The sequence below is a fragment of the Mytilus galloprovincialis genome, chromosome 9 (assembly GCF_965363235.1).
Source record: "Mytilus galloprovincialis chromosome 9, xbMytGall1.hap1.1, whole genome shotgun sequence".
Classification (NCBI taxonomy): Eukaryota; Metazoa; Mollusca; class Bivalvia; order Mytilida; family Mytilidae; genus Mytilus; species Mytilus galloprovincialis.
In genome coordinates this window covers 22,927,674-22,946,286 of record NC_134846.1, presented here as the reverse complement: position 1 = coordinate 22,946,286, position 18,613 = coordinate 22,927,674, and the positions used below count along the sequence as shown (strand labels likewise).

The window sequence follows — 18,613 nt, the reverse complement described above, 5'->3', positions numbered from 1 at the left end:
ATGATTTTATGCAATATATCAAGATCAATCAATCAAACCTAGATAAATAGCAGTTAGCAATTTCGAAAAGTTTTGAAAACAGTTTCATGAAATGTTACAAAACTTAATTCGTTGATGATGTTTATCATTACACCAATCTATTGCAGCGTCTTCCAGTTCAGGTGTTTGCGATCGATAGAGATATTGGTGTTCCAAATGAGATAAGATATTTGTTAAAATCAGGTATTATATAAATAGCTTTTTAAAATATAAATCAGATGATTTTATGGCTACTTGGTGTAATTTAGTACTATGTCGAAATGCGCATCTGGTGCAAGAAAATTGGTACCGTTAATTTTATTACTACCACTGGGTCGATCCTCTGCTGGTGGACTATTAGTCCCCGAGGGTATCACCAGCCCAGTAGCCAGTACTTCGGTACTGGCATGAAAATACGGATTGTTTGTGTTATTAAAATTTGCTGTTACAAAATGATAGAAATTATTATAAATTAATGAATGTATCTCCCTCATGCAAAGCTCTGACTCCTTTCACGGATTTTATTATACTTTTTGGACCTTTTGGATTATAGCTCTTCATCTTTTATATAAACTTTGGATTTCAAATATTTTGGCCACGAGCATCACTGAAGAGACATGTATTGTCGAAATGCGCATCCGGTGCAAGAAAATTGGTACCGTTAATTTTATTACTACACTGGATCGATGCCTCTGCTGGTGGACTATTAGTCCCCGAGGGTATCACCAACCCAGTAGCCAGTACTTCGGTACTGGCATGACAATACGGATTGTTTGTGTTATTAAAATTTGCTGTTACAAAATGATAGAAATTATTATTAATTAAGGAATATATCTCCCTCATGCAAAGCTCTGATTCCTTTCACGGATTTGGTTATACTTTTTGGACCTTTTGGATTATAGCTCTTCATCTTTTATATAAGCTTTGGATTTCAAATATTTTGGCCACGAGCATCACTGAAGAGACATGTATTGTCGAAATGCGCATCTGGTGCAAGAAAATTGGTACCGTTAGTTTTATTATAAATAATTTAGTGCAAAGGTGTTATACAATAATTGATAGTGGCTATGTTCTCCCAATTTATTAAACACCTATTTGGAGGTATTGTGTTTGATTTTCATATATTGAACACTTACTTAAATCCGTTAATTAAGGAATTGATCTGGCATGTCAGTAAGTGGGAGTTATGTATCGTTATCATTTTGAATAGTTTAAACATTTTTTTGTTTATTGCCAAAAGAAACACGATTTCTGATGTGGAATTTTTCGCTGTGTTAAATACCTTTTGGTGGCTTAGAATATCATATGCTTTATGTTCGGTACCGGTTATGTTTTTGACGCATTCCCCGCTTCCATTCTCATAATAAATAAAACCACCCGAACCATAACGATTTGTTATCAGCATTTATAAAAGTGAGGCAGAACATACCAAAGTGATATTCAAACTCATAAGTCAAGGACGAAATGACAACGTCATGGAAAAGAACGAAAACAAAACAGACAACAGTCTCAGAAAATAGATACCTAAGAATGAGCAACATGAATCTGTGGTGATCTTAAATGTTTTAACTTTCGTTTTTTCTTCGTTTGCTCTTGAAATAAGATATGATAATATTATTTTCTTAATACGTCAGTGTTTCTTTTGTTTTATTTGTGTTTTTCTTTTTGTTGTTAAGCAGGTTTGGTTTTCCTTGTGAACTAGCAACCAATAGTATTTCAAGAGTTTTGTAAAGGTGAAGCCTATTGTAACCAAGTTCTCAACTTCATGTCGAAATATTTTATGATGGATCTGCACTTCAGCATATATTAATAATTTGCGTATACAAATGCTTATTCATATACATTCAAATCAAGCATTATTGGTTCTGATAAGTTTCAACAAAAAGAAGTATTTTTTGTAACAATTATAGCATATTGATAACTATACAAACAAATCAGCATATACATACACAGTTTCTTATCAATAGACTTAGAAGCTCATTTGTAGTTTGATTACTAGATTCAGAAAAGTGTCGTGGTTTGTTTCGTATTGATCCAAATAATGGGACTGTCTATACCAACACAGCAAATCTTGATAGAGACGACACACCGATCAATGATAATGGTATAGATGGGGTATGCAGATTAACACTTGAGGTAAATCTCCTACTGTCATATATGTGAGCGGTTTAGCGCAGTAAAGCAGGTTCAATCCACCATTTTCCACATTTAAAAATGCCTGTGCCAAGTCAGGAATATGACAGTTATTGTCCATTCGTTTGATGTGTTTTGTCATTTGATTTTGCCATTTGATTAGGGACTTTACGATTGAATTTTCCTCGAAGTTTAGTATTTTTTTTATTTTACTTTCTACCATCTACCCAAATCTTAATAAAAGCGAACATTCTAAAACTATCAGATACATTGCAGCATCTATAATCCAGCTAGATGTTGGATTCCTAAATCAATTTGTGTAAAGAATAGGCAGATATATGCTTTTTTACGGGGTTGTCATCCATATATTGCTAGGAATGCTTGAAAATATTTTGTTGTCGTAAGTCGAAACTGTATTCATAATACAAGGGAACAAATCTCTGTAAAGAGAAGCAAATTTAGCTGTCATCTCAATACCAATACATTAGATTGTATACGTGAGAATGTTGAGTACGTCTTTTTCATGTTTTTAGAAGCATTTAAATACTGATTTATTTGGTTAACCTTTTTGAAAGCTACTACAAAATGGTGTAGCATTTGTAGCAGTTGCAACGGGTAATTCCTATTAAAATACATAATAAAATACGGTTTGATATAAAATATAAAAATAGCATGATCAACATGACAGATACCACAACATAGGGATACATTATTTACCTTTACTAAACAAAAGATTTACAAAGGATTTGTTCTACTGAAGTTTTAGCTTTTTTTTAATTGCACAGTGTATGTGTTTTTGATATTTATAATGACTGCATGCTGCAATATATTTCTTTAAATTGTCCTTTGTTGAATTTTATCTCCCAACATTCACATTCATTTCAGTATATGAGGGGGATGAATGTTAATATATTAGTGAAATGTAAATGAATTACACAAATAATTGGAGATAGCATACTGTGGATTATTTTTTTTCTTAGCTATACACTTTCGTTGATTAAGAAAAATCTGAATCTCGTGGATATTTGATTTCTTGGATCTTTGATTTCTTGGATATTTGATTTCGTGCTTTAGCCAATTTTGTCATACAAAGCCTATAGAAAATTTACAATTCGTTGAACATTTGAATTCGTGGTTCACCTGTACCCACGAAACTCACGAAAATTGGTATCAAAATGATTAATAATAAATCCACAGTAATAGCATATTAAAATGTTGTCCTATATTCAAACATGAACTATGATTTGATATTGAACTTAAATATACGAATTTCGACGTCTTTAGCTTTTATTGAAAATGCAGTTCTCCATTCCATCAATTGTTTTTTTTTTTATTGTGGTATTATATTGTTAATCTGTAATAAGTTATTGTGAGCAGAAACGCTTGCTCGTATGTGTCCTTCTGCTAATGGCATTGACAGTCCTTTCAATAGTGAACCTTTCAAGTTTTCAGTGTTTTTTTTTTATTCTTTTGTTTATATGAAAAAAAAATAAAAATTATATAAGTATATGTGGAAATAATGTGAAAAGTTTGTTTTCCCGAAGTTTTAAATAACAATTTCATTTTAGGCTAAAGAGTTAAATTCATCAGGATTGCCTCAGCATGGCAACGACACTACAACGACGCCTTTTGTGATAACAATATTGGATGAGAACGATAACTTGCCGAAATTTAATTATTCGGTGTATCAGGCCTACGTAGACGAAAACACCACAAATATTCCTTTGACAATTTCAAAACCAGAAGGAATTGTGGTTACTGATATTGATCAGGTAAATATTTAATTTTTTTTTTTAGAAAAGAACGTTCGTGCAGACCGTGATCGTTTCCACGTTAGTCATGTTAGTATTTCGTATAAATATAACAATAAGAAATTCTGGCATATCGTTAAAAGAGCAGATACTCGATATTCTATTGACTGGTATACGTTTTGTAGTAATACTCGAATCTACACAATGTGTCTGCTTCCTATTGATCCGATGAACAAAAAATGTAAACGAATGTAAAAGAGACTATAAAGATCATCAACACAGAATTTCCTATTTTCCCACTTTTTATTGGTAAGTTACATAACTACAATGCTTGAAATGGTACAATGAGTAGCTATGACTCTGTTGAAAACATGTATACCACCACATGTTAAATGTTCTGATATTTCAGTAACGTTCCCAATACTTATATAGTAGATATCAGAAGATGTTGTATGCATGACAATAAGACAACTATTCATTTAAGTCACAGTTTGTATAAGCCATTATAGTTAAAAGTATGGATTTTAACACGAAGATTTGGCTTACATCGAACTGCAAGCTATACAGGGCCCAACAAATGGCGAGTTCAAAACCATTCAAATGGTATAATCTATATAAAAAACGAAACGACAGGCACTTATGAACTAACGAAAACCGCTGATTATGAGGTTCCTGACTTAGGACAGGTGCAAACAAATGCCGCAGATCCAAATATTTAAATTCGCTTTATTGATATTTGTCTTATATATTTATTGCTAACAAGAGATCACTTTTCGAAATAAATTTGAAATTTATTTATTAAAGACTGGAAACAACGAGTTTGATATTTCGGTACAATATCTCAATGGATCAGATTTTAATGGTATCCAACCGGATCCTAAAAGTAATAGAGGAAGCGGAAATATACAATTAAGATTAACAAATCAGTTTAAGTTTGATTTTGAAGTAAACCAAACAGCACAGTATCGGGTGAGTATATGAATAAACTCATCATAGATACCAGGATAACAGTTTGGTTTTACGCCAGACGCGCGTTTCGTCTCAACAGACTCACTAGTGACGCTAAAATCCAAAAAAATCAAAAAGGGCGAGTAAAGTACGAAGTTGTAAAGCATTGAGGACCAAAATTCCAAAAAGTTTTGCAAATTACAGCTATAGACTGTAGTAATATCTCAATTACAGAGTGATTAATTATTTTAATAATCGTCAAGAGTAAAATGTTTTGTTGGAAAAATATTTCTCATTTCGGAAAATTGTAACATTTTGGTAAAGTCAGCGCATCTCGAACATCTGCGAATAAACGCATCATAGATACATGTACCAGGACTAAATTATGTATGTACGCCAGACACGCGTTTTGTCTACAAAACACTCATAAGTGACGCTCAAATCCAAAAAGTCACTATACGGCAACGTTTCGATATGACATATTTATTTGCTTTTTATTGTCATATACATAATATACATATTACTTTATCTCTTTAATATAAGAGTAGTAGATTGTCTTAAATAATAATAAAGTCTTTACGAACGTAACCGATTTGGAATTAGTGGTATTTTGGTGGGATCCTATCTTATTGGCTGTTAAAACACAATACTTTTTATTCAATTCAAATTGTGTATTTTGTTCATTTCAATAATCTTTATACATCTTTAAAATGATGGACATTACATCATTGTACATGTCGCACTTTCTATATTGTTGTGAAAAAATTAAATAAACGATGGACATTACTAAATCACGTCATTCTTTTCAACAGTTGGTTGCAACCGAAAAGGGAAAATCAAATGCTTCGTCTGATCAAACATGTATCATCAATATAACAATAAACGACATCAACGATAATTACCCTGTTTTTACTGCATCATCTTACACGGCATATGCTTCGGAATATTCATCAGATAAACTTTTTGAGTCGGAGAGTATACTAAACGTGACAGTAAGTAAACACCATATTTATGAAATAAAAAGAAAGCCCAATATAAATCATAATCTGTTTTCATATGTTTATTATGAGTAGTTGAAATGAACACTACATCAACATATATCTTCAACGTTGTCTGACTTTCATCTGTCAAACCTAATTTTTCAAAGAATTAAAAGTCGAACAACATACCAGGTTTTTCAAAATGGAAAAACGTACATTGTATATTCTACACTGGTGCTACACAAATGCATATTAATGAAAGTGGGTTTGTTGATATTCCATGTTTTCTCTAGATAAAATGCCTGTATGTATGTAGTCAAATATACAGGATGTCTTTCCACGCATTGATTCAGACAACAGATTTTATATTTCGTTAGGTACTGTAATTTGGGGTTTAAATGCTACGAAAAAAAAACCTAAAAATAAAAGTACATTCACAACAAACAGGACATCAAATGTGTAACCCAGATAATCTTTAATGTAGTTTTACTGGTACATTGTAGATCACACCTAATGTAATGAATTCTTAATAACATTGTGAAAATCCCCAGTGTTGGTTGGGTCCGTGTTGCTAAGGCTTTAGTTTTTTATGTTGTGTTTTGTTTACTGTTGTTTGGTGTTTACCTTTTTAGGCAATGTAATTACCAGTTTACTTTGGATTCACGAATTTGTATGTTCCTTTCTATCATTAGCCTCTGTTTTGTTTACTCGATCCCCATTTCTCATCTTTTCATACTAATATTAAATAATCTGGAAAAATTAATACCATAAAAAAAGTAACAGCGTCGGTGTCTATTAAGTTGTCACAGCCATTTGTTGTGTATGTGAATACAATTGTAACCTGCTCGATAAGATCACACAAAGAAACAATGATTTACTTGCTATCATCTATAAACACTTGTTTAATTAAGTGAGAAGTATATATTGAGCTTTTAAAGTCTCCAGTAACAAAACATTGAAATATCACAGTGTGTTATCCACTTTGAAGCATACATAGTTGTTTTTTTCTTCATTTTTATATGTGTCTTTGTGTAAATTTTAATTGGTACGTCTTCACTTTGAATACTGAACAATGTCCTTCATGACAAACTTTAGTTTGATAAGTACCTCATAAGTTAATGAAAGTTTTAAGCGAAATAGAAATCAGTCATGTTCACACATATTCTTTAACGATTTTTGTCTTGATGGACAATGCTTAAACAGAAGTTTCTGATATTCGTGCATTTTAAACAATAAATATAGATTTACATTTTGTTATTTTTGATCTCCTAGGCAACAGATTTAGACTCTGGAATTAGAGGAAACATAACATTCACACTAGGAGGAGATCCACAGTAAGTTTGACGTAGTAAAAGTACAAATGTCTTTTTCTTTTTTACTTGTGTTTTGATCGATAACTCGCTGTATATTTGTAGTTATGTATTCTGTTGAAGCAAAACGCTAAGTTTTCGTATGACACTTTGAATGGTTTAATGAAAAGTAGAATCCTTTTATTTTTTATATTAAAATTGGTCATCACATGTGTTAAGAAATGATATTTGATAACAATGTGAGGACAATATATACAGTTCAGTCAATCATTTATTTACTTCAGTAGTTAATGTGCTTTTGCCAATTACTTTATATTTACACCTTTGTAATTATGATTATACTTTTATTTGAGCAGAAAAATCATTTTATACTATATGATACTATTTTTTTACCTTTCATCTGTCGATTGAAAGAGTTTCATTTTGTCAGATTTTATGAGTTTCCCCATTCCAAATTTGCATTGGATGTCAATATTTTTCGCTATATTTTTCTTTTATAAATAAAAAAAACCCATTACATGTATATATTGAATGAGTTTACTTCAAAAAAGAATATACATGCACTGGGATTCAAAACATATATTACATATATGACATAATGATAAATAGCACAAAACAACTCAAACAATGCTTTCAACAATATTAATTGATCTAGTTATAATTAGACTATTTACCGGATTTGTAATCACATAAGCAACACGACGGGTGCCACATGTGGAGCAAGATATGCTTACCCTTCCGGAGCACCTGAGATCATCCCTAGTTTTTGGTGGGGTTCGTGTTGTTTATTTTTTAGTTTTCTATGTTGTGTCATGTGTACTATTGTTTTTCTATTTGTCTTTTTCATTTTTAGCCATGGCGTTGTCAGTTTGTTTTAGATTTATGAGTTTGACTGTCCCTTTGGTATCTTTCGTCCCTCTTTTATTAATAGTTGGCCAAGAATAAAAGTATTTTAGTTAACAATGTGACATTGAAGTACAAACTTAATCAAAATGATATTCTTCTTCAACAACGGTTATAATACAACAAAGACATAATCGTAAATCTTTAAGAGTATTGGCATATCTACCAACTTAGATTTTCTCCCTGAATATGAAATATATCGGTATTTTTCATTTTAACGATCTATCCATTTGAGTGAACACGATAACTTTAGTTGATATGCTTGCTTGTATCATTAAATGTACATTCAGGTTTATTTTCAAAACCCAATAGTAAGTATGAACATGCAATTGACAAATAAATTACGATGTAAAATACGAAGGGTACACCAAATTTCAACAGCTTGAAAATCTATTGTAATTGTCTAAATCCAAACTATTTTCTTAACTCAGTTTCAGTGTGAGCAAACAAAATGCAACAACAGCAGAAATCAGGACTGTTAACGTTATATCATCAGAGGGCGTTTTAGACAGAGAAACTAGAGATAAATATTACTTGACCATAGAGGCATCTGATGGAGAAGGGGGACGAAGTAATGCAAGATTAAATGTCTTCATTACAGATTTAAATGACAATTCTCCAGTATTCGTCCAAGGATATCGTCAGTTTTCAGTGAAAGAAAACCAACCAACATTTGACAGTGAAATTGTAATAAACGTAAGTTTAAGAAAGAAATGTAGAAAAATTCACAATGTTTGATCCAGTATATGTAAATATTGTGTAATGAAAGAAGCAGAAATAAATTTGATCATCTTGGAAATTTATTAGACACAGACGTTAAATCGTTGTGTTAACCTCCTCTGATTTAATTGACCGTCCGATATTTGAGTTATATGCGTCTAAAAGAATGTTATTCAAACATCACATGTATCTCAATGCTCTTCAACTTTGAACTTGTTTGGCTTTATAAATATTTTGACATGAGCGTCACTGACAAAAAAAAATAAGGATTTCTTATCCCAGGCATAGATTACCTTAGCCATATTTGGCACAACTTTTTGAAATTTTGGATCCTCAATGCTCTTCAACTTTGTACTTGTTTGGCTTTATAAATATTTTGACATGAGCGTCACTGATGAGTCTTATGTAGACGAAAAGCGCGTCTGGCGTACTAAATTATAATCCTGGTACCTTTGATAACTATTTACACCACTGGGTCGATGCCACTGCTGGTGGACGTTTCGTCCCCGAGAGTATCACCAGCCCAGTAGTCAACACTTCGATGTTGACATGAATATCAATAATGTGGTCATTTTTATAAATTCCCTGTTTAAAAAACTTTTGAATTTTTCGAAAAACTAAGGATTTCTTATCATAGATTACCTCAACCATATTTGGCACAACTTTTTGGAATTTTGGATCCTCAATGCTCTTCAAATTTGTATTTGTTTGGCTTTATAAATATTTTGACATGAGCGTCACTGATGAGTCTTATGTAGACGAAACGCGCGTCTGGCGTACTAAATTATAATCCTGGTACCTTTGATAACTATGTATACAATTTTCTTTTCAAATAGCCGTGAGATCATATTTGATACATCTTTATGATTTTAATTCATTTTATTCATGTTTTATTGGGATACCTATCAAAAGTTTTATTATCAATGAAACATGGCAAATTCTGATATGATAAACATTTTTTGAAATAATTACGTGCTATTTCATGAATCACTTCCAATGGGAACCAATTGTGCCCCTCTTCTTGTCGACGAGTTCCTTCATTCTCATGAGTCTGAATTCATACAGCAACTTCTTAGGAAGAAAGACAAGAAGTTGGCAATATCCCTTAACAAATACACATTCAAGCTGCGCTAGCATACGGATTATATATTTCCCAGTTGCTACGTTATTCCCGGTCTTGTATTTCATATCATGATTTCACTGTTGGGTTGCTACTCAAAAGGAAGCTATTAAACCAAGAGTTCCAAATGGTGAAGTTGGAATCATCCTTTCGTAAACTTTTCACCATCACGAGTTGGTTGACCGTTATTGAATTATGTTTCAAAGATGATATCGAATATGTTCCTTATGGCGTAAGTACAACCCCGTTCTCTTTCTCGAAGATGACCTCCCGAATAAGACTATATTCCGGGTTTGAAATAACGTAAGCAACACGACATTTGTCACATGTGAAGGATCTGCTTACCCTTTTCGGAGAACATATAGATATATATCCCCCCAGTTTTTTTGGTAAGGTTCGTGTTGGTTAGCTATCGTTTTCTATATTGTCGTGTGTAGTGTTATTTGTCTGTTTTCGTTTCTAGCCATGGCGTTATCATGGCGTTGTCAGTTTGTTTTCGAACTATGAGTTTGAATGTTCCGCTGGTATCTTTCTCCACCCTTTATCTAGTATTGCAATGTCTAGACGCTTAACGATTTAGATGTGCACATGTCTAGACTCTTAAAAAGGTGTGTAGTTTTTAAAAGACGTTACCTCTAACCGTATTTTAGGTCTTTTGCTATGTTGTCTGATCAGTTTGTTTTGCAATATTTAACTTCATCGTTCAATTATTTCTTTATTTTGTAGGCAACGGATATTGACCAGAAGAATCTCTCAAACTCTCAAGTCAGATACAAAATTCACACGCCATCCTATCTAGAGAAGAATTTCACTATCAACAACATTACAGGCAATATTACATTATCTGCTGAAATAGATTTTGAAGGCCTTGATAGAATTGACGGCAAAGTTACATTAACTGTAGAGGCGTATGACCTTGGTTCCCCTAGTATGTCTACGAATGAATCGATTGATATTAACTTTCAGGTAATATGACATTAAATCTAACATAAAACATGCTTTATACATGTTATCACTTCAATGAATTATAAAACCATCAAGCAAATCATTTTTCGTAATTCTACGGATTGTATGTAGTCAGCAAAACCTTTTATATATCTGGTTCTTGCGTTCATCAGCTTGTTTATTAACTTCACTGTACTGAATATTATTTGGTCGATCGTCTAAAATTAGTCTTTCCTATATGAAACTTGCGTCTTTTATACAAAATTTTAAAGCTGGTATATACCAGGAGTTTATTTTGTGACTCTGACAAGGGTTTTGTTGGAACTTAATATTGAAAGTAATGTTTTGAGCGGTTGTACGTCTAAAGAGTTCATTTCATTAGTCAATGTCTTAGATTTTTGTTTGTAATCCGAATTGTATCTTTATATTTTCAACATTTAACGTACAATCAAAAAAGTACTCATTATCGATTAAAAAACAATTATTGTTAAACAATGAAAATGATGTTATTCTGATAAACTGAAGTTGTATGTCCTCCTCATTTCCTTTCTAGATCATAATTTGCGATCATCGCTTGAATAAGTTTTGAAGGCTTTTGTTTTAGACGATAAAATAGCCGCCGTGTGTATATGAACACAATATTGTGATAATAATACATATATATAAATTATAATCCTGGTACCTTTATAACTTTTTTCAAAAGTTCCGTATATGCAAACACAAGTTTTATGTCTAAAACAGTTTTTTACATTTCCGAATTTTGAATATGTTTTCTTTTGCTTTAATGGAATTAAGGTTTATGAGCTTCAGATGCATGCAAAAATAAAAGGCTATCCAAATCGCTTCGTAGCATTATTTTGTATGAACACTCTTTTAATCGTGTGTTAAAGATAAAGACACATCAAATTGCAAGAGGTTTTTTTTTAAAGCTTTTAGACATAATGGATTTTTTTTTTAAATATTTCATCTATATTTATAATAACACATTATTGTTTATATTGTATTGTCATTTCGAGGATGCCCTGAATAGAAACTGTTTGGGGAAAAGAGGCTAAGGACATTATTGAACACCGTTAAGGTGAAATTTATTTTAGCTCTTGTGTAACTTTAATTTCAATAAACATGATAAAATAACATTCCTCCCTGATTGTAGGATGTGAACGACAACGTTCCTGAGTTCACAAATCAAACATTTATAATGACAGTTGTAGAAAATGCTGATTCAGGTTTGTAAACACATAATTAACAAAAACGTTTTATTATTAGAAAATAAAAACATTTGCTACTGTTAATTTGAGGAATCAGATATAATATACAGTGTATATAAAAAAAAGAGTTATGATTGTCTATTGGATTTATATCTTTTTTCAAACTTGTAGCAATAAGAAACATGATATTTTGCTAGCAACGTTTATTATTTCTTTATCCCTTTGCCTGTTTTTTTTTTTAGGTTAATAAGATCTTATCCGGTATATCATTGATATTTGTAATGCTGATTTAAACGCCTTTTTTTTTGTAACCACATACATTTAACAAAAGTGTCATGACATGCTAATTGGGTGCATGCAAAAGTTCTTTGACCAATGACGTTAAACTACGGTAGAGAGTGCCACGCTTTCTGAACGTTAGGATTGATTGCAAGACTGTTTGATTGGGTCGTTCAAATGTAGGTGACCGTTTGCTTGGAAAAAATTCTGTATTAGTTCAAACTTTTCCGATGTTAATCCCTTCCGTCCTCTACATTAAGATCTACAAGTGTATTTTTTGATATTGTTTTCTCGTCCTGATTATGCATGAAATATTTGTCATCAGATATTAAGCAACAAGCAAAAATTAAAAAACAAAAATACCGAACTCCAAGGAAAAATCAAAAACGGAAAGTCCGTAATAAAATTGGCAAAATCAAAAGCCCAAACATATCAAACGTATGGATAGCAATCAATCACAATCTGTATGTTGATTTTCAACTTATGCGTTGGAAATTAATTCAGAATAAGACAACACCGTAGATATATCTTATATGCAGCAATAAAGTGACATATAGACACTACATGTCTGTAACCATGTCAGCAATTGTATAATGTGTTCTAATATCGACTTATGCATTGTGCAAATTATAACCGATATACCTAAATACTAAAAATATTAATTGTAGGGACGCATGTTGGAACTGTGTCAGCAACCGACAAAGATGGTACACCTACAAATAGTAAACTAACATATTATATCGATAAGGGTGACCGAGAGAAGTTCCGAATGAATGGAGCTACCGGAGATATAACTGTTGATCATGGAGCAAAAATAGACAGAGAAGAGTATACAATGTACAACATAACAGTTTTAGCCATCGATAGAGGAACTCCATCACTAAATAGCTCGGCTGTGCTGTTTATAAATATAACAGATCAAAATGATGCAAAACCAAAATTTAATCAATTAATTTATGTAACAAGTGTAAATGAAAGCGCTAATTCAAGCACAACATTCACAGTATGTCCAGCCAGCGATGAGGATTTAGATTCTGTATTGGTATATTCTATAATTAAGGCTGTTCCAACCTATTCACCAGGTGCTATTGGAAATGAGTCAGCAGATGTAAGGTTTTAACCATACATAACATGCATTATTATTTCTTAAGATTCCATGATCTTATTATTCATGTTGCTCCAAATATTAATCATAGTAATTGTTAAGATATCTTTCCTATTAAATCATACCGGATGCAGAGCTGCTTGTATTTTTGTGTTTTGTTTGATTTATATTATATTTAGACACAGAGAATGGTTAATTCAATTCAATTCAATTCAAATCTTTATTGCCATAAAACTTCATATTTATAGTATGTGACACAACATAACAAAATGAAAATAAAAAATAACAACAAGATCATTAATATAAACAATAAAAGTAAATATTTTAAGAGTCCCCTGTCCTAGTTCAATAGACTGTTTTAAAAAGGATCCTAGCTTATTTACCTGAATGTGTGAAATTGGGTTGAGTATATATGGTATTTTATCTATCTCCTTTAAATTTATAAAGTGGATATTCTCGTTAATGAAATTTCAAAATATTTTGTTTTGATTATAACATGTATAAGTACCATTTGTTTTTTAGTTTCTTAAACAGATGCCATTAGAAACAGTATGTACTTATATTTGCACTGACGTCTGTGTTAAGTCATATTACTAAAGATGGAACCTAAAAATGAAAAAGTTTAAAATAAGTTTTGCAATAAAATAAAAAAAAGTATAAAATAAGTCTCGCACTAATATGAAAAAGTATAAAATAAGTCTCGTACTGAAATTAAAAAGTATAATATAAGTCTCGCTCTTTATTTGTCTTTGACGAATTTGCTCTTGCTTTTAAATTATCCTGTCTTAATAACTACCACATCAAAGACTCATAGACATTCTGACCCGTATGAAAACAACCGGAATTATTGTTCGCCTTAATGTTTACGCATGTTAATGAAAACAGTATAATGTGTTTTTCTCTATAGGATTATTTTGGAATTACAAATGATGGACATCTATATGTGAAATCAGGTGCTTTAATTGACAGAGAAGTCATATATCATGTACAACTTCAAATTAATGTAACTGATGTGAATGGTGTGGTAAATGTACCACAGACAGACTCAGGTATGATAAAATCATCTTATAACGTTAAATTGCTCCTTATTCAAATGATAAAATGTAAATAATATTGTTAAAGTTGTTCATAAATCACAGTAATCGAAAAGAAAATAACAATTAAAAAATAACGGACTGGTTTTACAAGGATTGTATTGCATAATAGATGTCATAATAAGTTAGAATTCAATGTAGTTTGATATCGACATGAGTTACTTAATTTCAATAAAATTGAATACATGAAATGTTGAAAACAAACGAGTGATAATATAAAGCGATATTTAACTATCGCGAGTCTTTTTGAATCTATTATCAGACATTCTATAGCTATTTGTACACTTCAAATAAAAATCATTACCGATTATCATAATATTTTCAATTAAAGTAAGTTCTTTGTTTATTGTTAAAGAAAGCACCAATAACCGTAGCAAAGATGAAATGTAGTCCGTTTTGACATTGAAAGTTACCATTGCCCTAATGATTAGCCATTGAAAAAACCCACCACCTTTCGCATTTAAGTATCACTGCATTACATGACAATGCGTCAATTGTGATGTGCTAGAAATACGTCTTCTTGCGAGGAAAAGACAGCAAAAGCAACAACAAAATGAATCTAAAATGAACTATAGATATATATGGTATATATATTTTGCTATCATGGAATTTGTATCATTTATTCCACAATATTTTTAAGCCTACGATTGTGCATGATTCCCTAATTTTACAATATTGACATAGAACATGTTGTGTTGAAATGATTGCAGACAAAAAGAAAATGAAGAACTGAACGCAAACAGGAGTTTTACTTCCACAAAAACTTATACACTATACATGCTATAGTCATTTCAGAAAATGTGAAATCTCTATTTGGAAGCGAAATAAAAGCTTCCATTTCTGACTACTGATATGTAGTAACATATACAACGTGAGACCTTATTATTAAAATGCACTCATTTTATATTAATAGCTTAACCATTATAACAATATTCTTTGTTTATATCTGCAGCACGTGTTGAAATAGAAATTGAAGATACCAACGACAACCCTCCAAAATTTAATGAGACTGGTCCAGTACTTATATATGAGGGAAGAGTAGGAGGTTACGTGTTGACATTGACAGTGTTGGATCCTGATATGAACCCAATATTGAGTTATAGCATTGTAGACAATCCTTTAAATGCATTTTCTATTGATCGGAGAACAGGTAATATAAATTAAAAATTGTCTTGTTGTCTTTCAATTGTTACAATAATTAAATAACAAATTAAAATAAAATAGAACTTTCTGTGTATAATTTATCAAACGTCTTTGTTTTCTTGGCAATTACATTTGAACAAAGATTGGAAATGCCTCATAACTACGCGACTAGGTTTTACACCTAAAATAATATACGGCGAAACGAGGTTCCAACTCCATTTCTAACCATTTTGCTGGCCGTGTTAGCCTTTGTATAAACTTTAGTAAAAATATGTGCTGTACCAAACTTAAATCATTTTATTAACATAAAGAAAATATTCGTGTTATCAGACAGGTCTATACTGAAATGATATCAGTAATAAACAAAAACGATTTCTTGTAAGTAAAGAACTATCTCGAATGGGAAACTTATTTCAATGATTTATATTCTTATGAAGGAGATGTTAATATGGATTAAATACTAGTACTATGACTGCTGTACCCATATTTTGACTATTTTATTTATTGTGTCTGTTTAGTTAGCGCATCATTGCAAATATAACGGAATTTGATGAGAGGTTTAGCGCTGTAAAACCCGGTTTAATCCACCATTTTCTACATTTGAAAATGCCTGTACCAAGTCAGTTCTTGTCCCTTCGTTTTTGATGCGTTTTGTTATTTGATTTTGCCATGTGATTATGGACTTTCCGAATTAATTTTCCCCTAGTTCAGTATTTTTGTGATTTTACTTTTTGCTATTCAAAATTGTCATGGTAAATAAAGTAACAAGGAGGGAAAATATCATATATCAATGTATATATATAACTATACTCTTCATGCAATTATCAATGTATCTGTTTAATTGTTGTAGGCGTGATAACAAGAAACGATTGGATTACCATAGACAGAGAAAAAAATGAATCATTGATAATGAATGTTTCAGTAACAGATATAGTACATACCATTTATACCAATATCAATTTGACCATTCTGGATGTAAATGACAATAACCCTATATTTACTCCGAACTCATTCACAACGAACCTCACAGAAAACAATGGAACAGATACGTATACTGACGAATTTGTGATTGCAGTAACTGCAACTGATGCTGATAGCGGAAACAATGCATTGATGACGTATGCTATAATAGAAGGAAATGAAAACAATATTTTTCGTTTGAATAATACTACTGTGGTACGTTAATTATCAAGTGAAAAAAAAGGAGATTAAAATCTTCATACTATATTTTAACATTAACATGTGAAGTTTTTATAAAACCCTTTGTTAATCATTTTTACACGTGTTATTTTTCTCTCTCTCATAAGAGCAGGACTAACCATAAATGGTTCTAGGTGAAAACGCGTTTTTACCTCTTTTATAAAGCAGCGTTCGCACTCTCGTAAAGTAGTTTATAACATAAATGTTTCATAGTGAACACGAGTATTTTTTCTCTGTCTTGTATAACAGTGTGTACCATAAATGTTTCATATTCAGCGTTCTCTCTCTCGTATAGCAGCAGATAACATTAATTTTTCAATTAAAGAGAAGTATTTTTTCTCTCTCTCGTAAAGTAGTGTGTAACAGGTAAACGTTTTTAATTTTCCTCTCGTATCAGTGTGTAACATACATGTTTAATATTGAACAAGCGGTTTTTTTTTCTCTCGTAAAGTAGTATGTAACATAAATGTTTCCAATTGAACAAATGTAATTTAAGGAATACAGTCTACACCTGTGTCGCTGATTCGATTTTGAAAACTCATATCTAAGCCGCGTTTTTTAGCTAGTACTGATCAAGTTGTAAACGGAATTCTCTCTGAATGTAGAATAAAAGGATTCATACAGTTTATATGAAAAAGATATTGATATCTTTGTCGTCTTCCCAAAGGCCAAATCGAAACCTATACATTTAATTTTGCCTGTACTAATAATGAAATATCTGGACTTGAATGCCTTTTCATGATTCATAAGGATATTTTGTTTAGAAAATATCTGAATAGTTATAATATGTATTGACTCTTTTCGATAACTAATGCTTAATTTAAAAGTATGTCTGAATCGAAATGATAAAAAAAAAGATAATATTTGCCATACATATACTTATACAGGAACTGTACATAGTGAAGACAAATAATCATTTTCTCTTTATATCAACTATATAGGGTAACATATCCGTATCAGGAAATCTTGATAGAGAGAAGACGGGTAAGTATATTGTGACAATAGAGGCGAAAGATCAGCCTGTTTCTGAGACACCACGTACTGGAACTGCAACTGTAACTATTTATATTAATGACGTCAATGATAATGCACCGACATTTCAAAAACCTTATTACTGTGAAACGGTTCTGGAAAACGCTAAAGTTAATGATACATTACAAACATTGGCTGTTGCAACTGATGGGGACAGTGGACCTAATAAAACAATTTCTTATACATTTACTGAGACGCATATTAATATTACCAATGTGTTCGGCATTGATGAGGTGACAGGGAGAATAAGAGTTAAATCAAGCTTGAAAAATAAGTACGGCTACTACTCTTTAACCGTTACAGCAACTGACCATGGTATTGAACAGTTATTCGGTTCTACCAATTATACAATATATGTGGAAGATTTGAATGACAATATACCACGTTTGATCGATCCACCAACAAATGTAAAAATTTATGAGGTTAGTATAATATAATATCCTCTTTATAAACACAAGTTTGTTATGTACATGCATGACACGAATGGATCGGAGTTTCGGTGCTGCGACCCCTTAAATTGGAATTAAAAAGATTAAGAAAATGTAAATTGACATTTTTTTTTTTTTTATGCTGTTGTTAGATATTTCTTTACTGGCTTTTAAGAGTTGTTCTCCGTTAAGGGTTGAAGTTTACCAATTTTAAGTCTGGTACTCTTGATTTCTTTTTCAAACCCCAAAAGGATTTCATTCCTTTTAATTCTAAATTGAAATATATTCGTATGACA

General features: G+C 31.4%; 1 protein-coding gene across 1 annotated transcript in view; it reads left to right on the top strand.

Moving 5' to 3' along the window:
- LOC143044647 (cadherin-23-like) overlaps window positions 1-18,613 on the top strand; it is a 49,087-nt gene that overhangs the window by 8,925 nt on the left and 21,549 nt on the right. Inside the window, exons 11-24 of the mRNA XM_076216706.1 lie at window positions 147-222; window positions 2,018-2,154; window positions 3,720-3,923; window positions 4,707-4,871; window positions 5,663-5,842; window positions 7,103-7,164; window positions 8,475-8,739; window positions 10,610-10,849; window positions 11,982-12,054; window positions 12,984-13,423; window positions 14,328-14,469; window positions 15,467-15,664; window positions 16,508-16,833; window positions 17,799-18,311. Of these exons, the coding sequence (XP_076072821.1) occupies window positions 147-222; window positions 2,018-2,154; window positions 3,720-3,923; window positions 4,707-4,871; window positions 5,663-5,842; window positions 7,103-7,164; window positions 8,475-8,739; window positions 10,610-10,849; window positions 11,982-12,054; window positions 12,984-13,423; window positions 14,328-14,469; window positions 15,467-15,664; window positions 16,508-16,833; window positions 17,799-18,311 (3,021 nt within the window). The remainder of the gene's footprint in view (window positions 1-146; window positions 223-2,017; window positions 2,155-3,719; window positions 3,924-4,706; window positions 4,872-5,662; window positions 5,843-7,102; window positions 7,165-8,474; window positions 8,740-10,609; window positions 10,850-11,981; window positions 12,055-12,983; window positions 13,424-14,327; window positions 14,470-15,466; window positions 15,665-16,507; window positions 16,834-17,798; window positions 18,312-18,613) is intronic.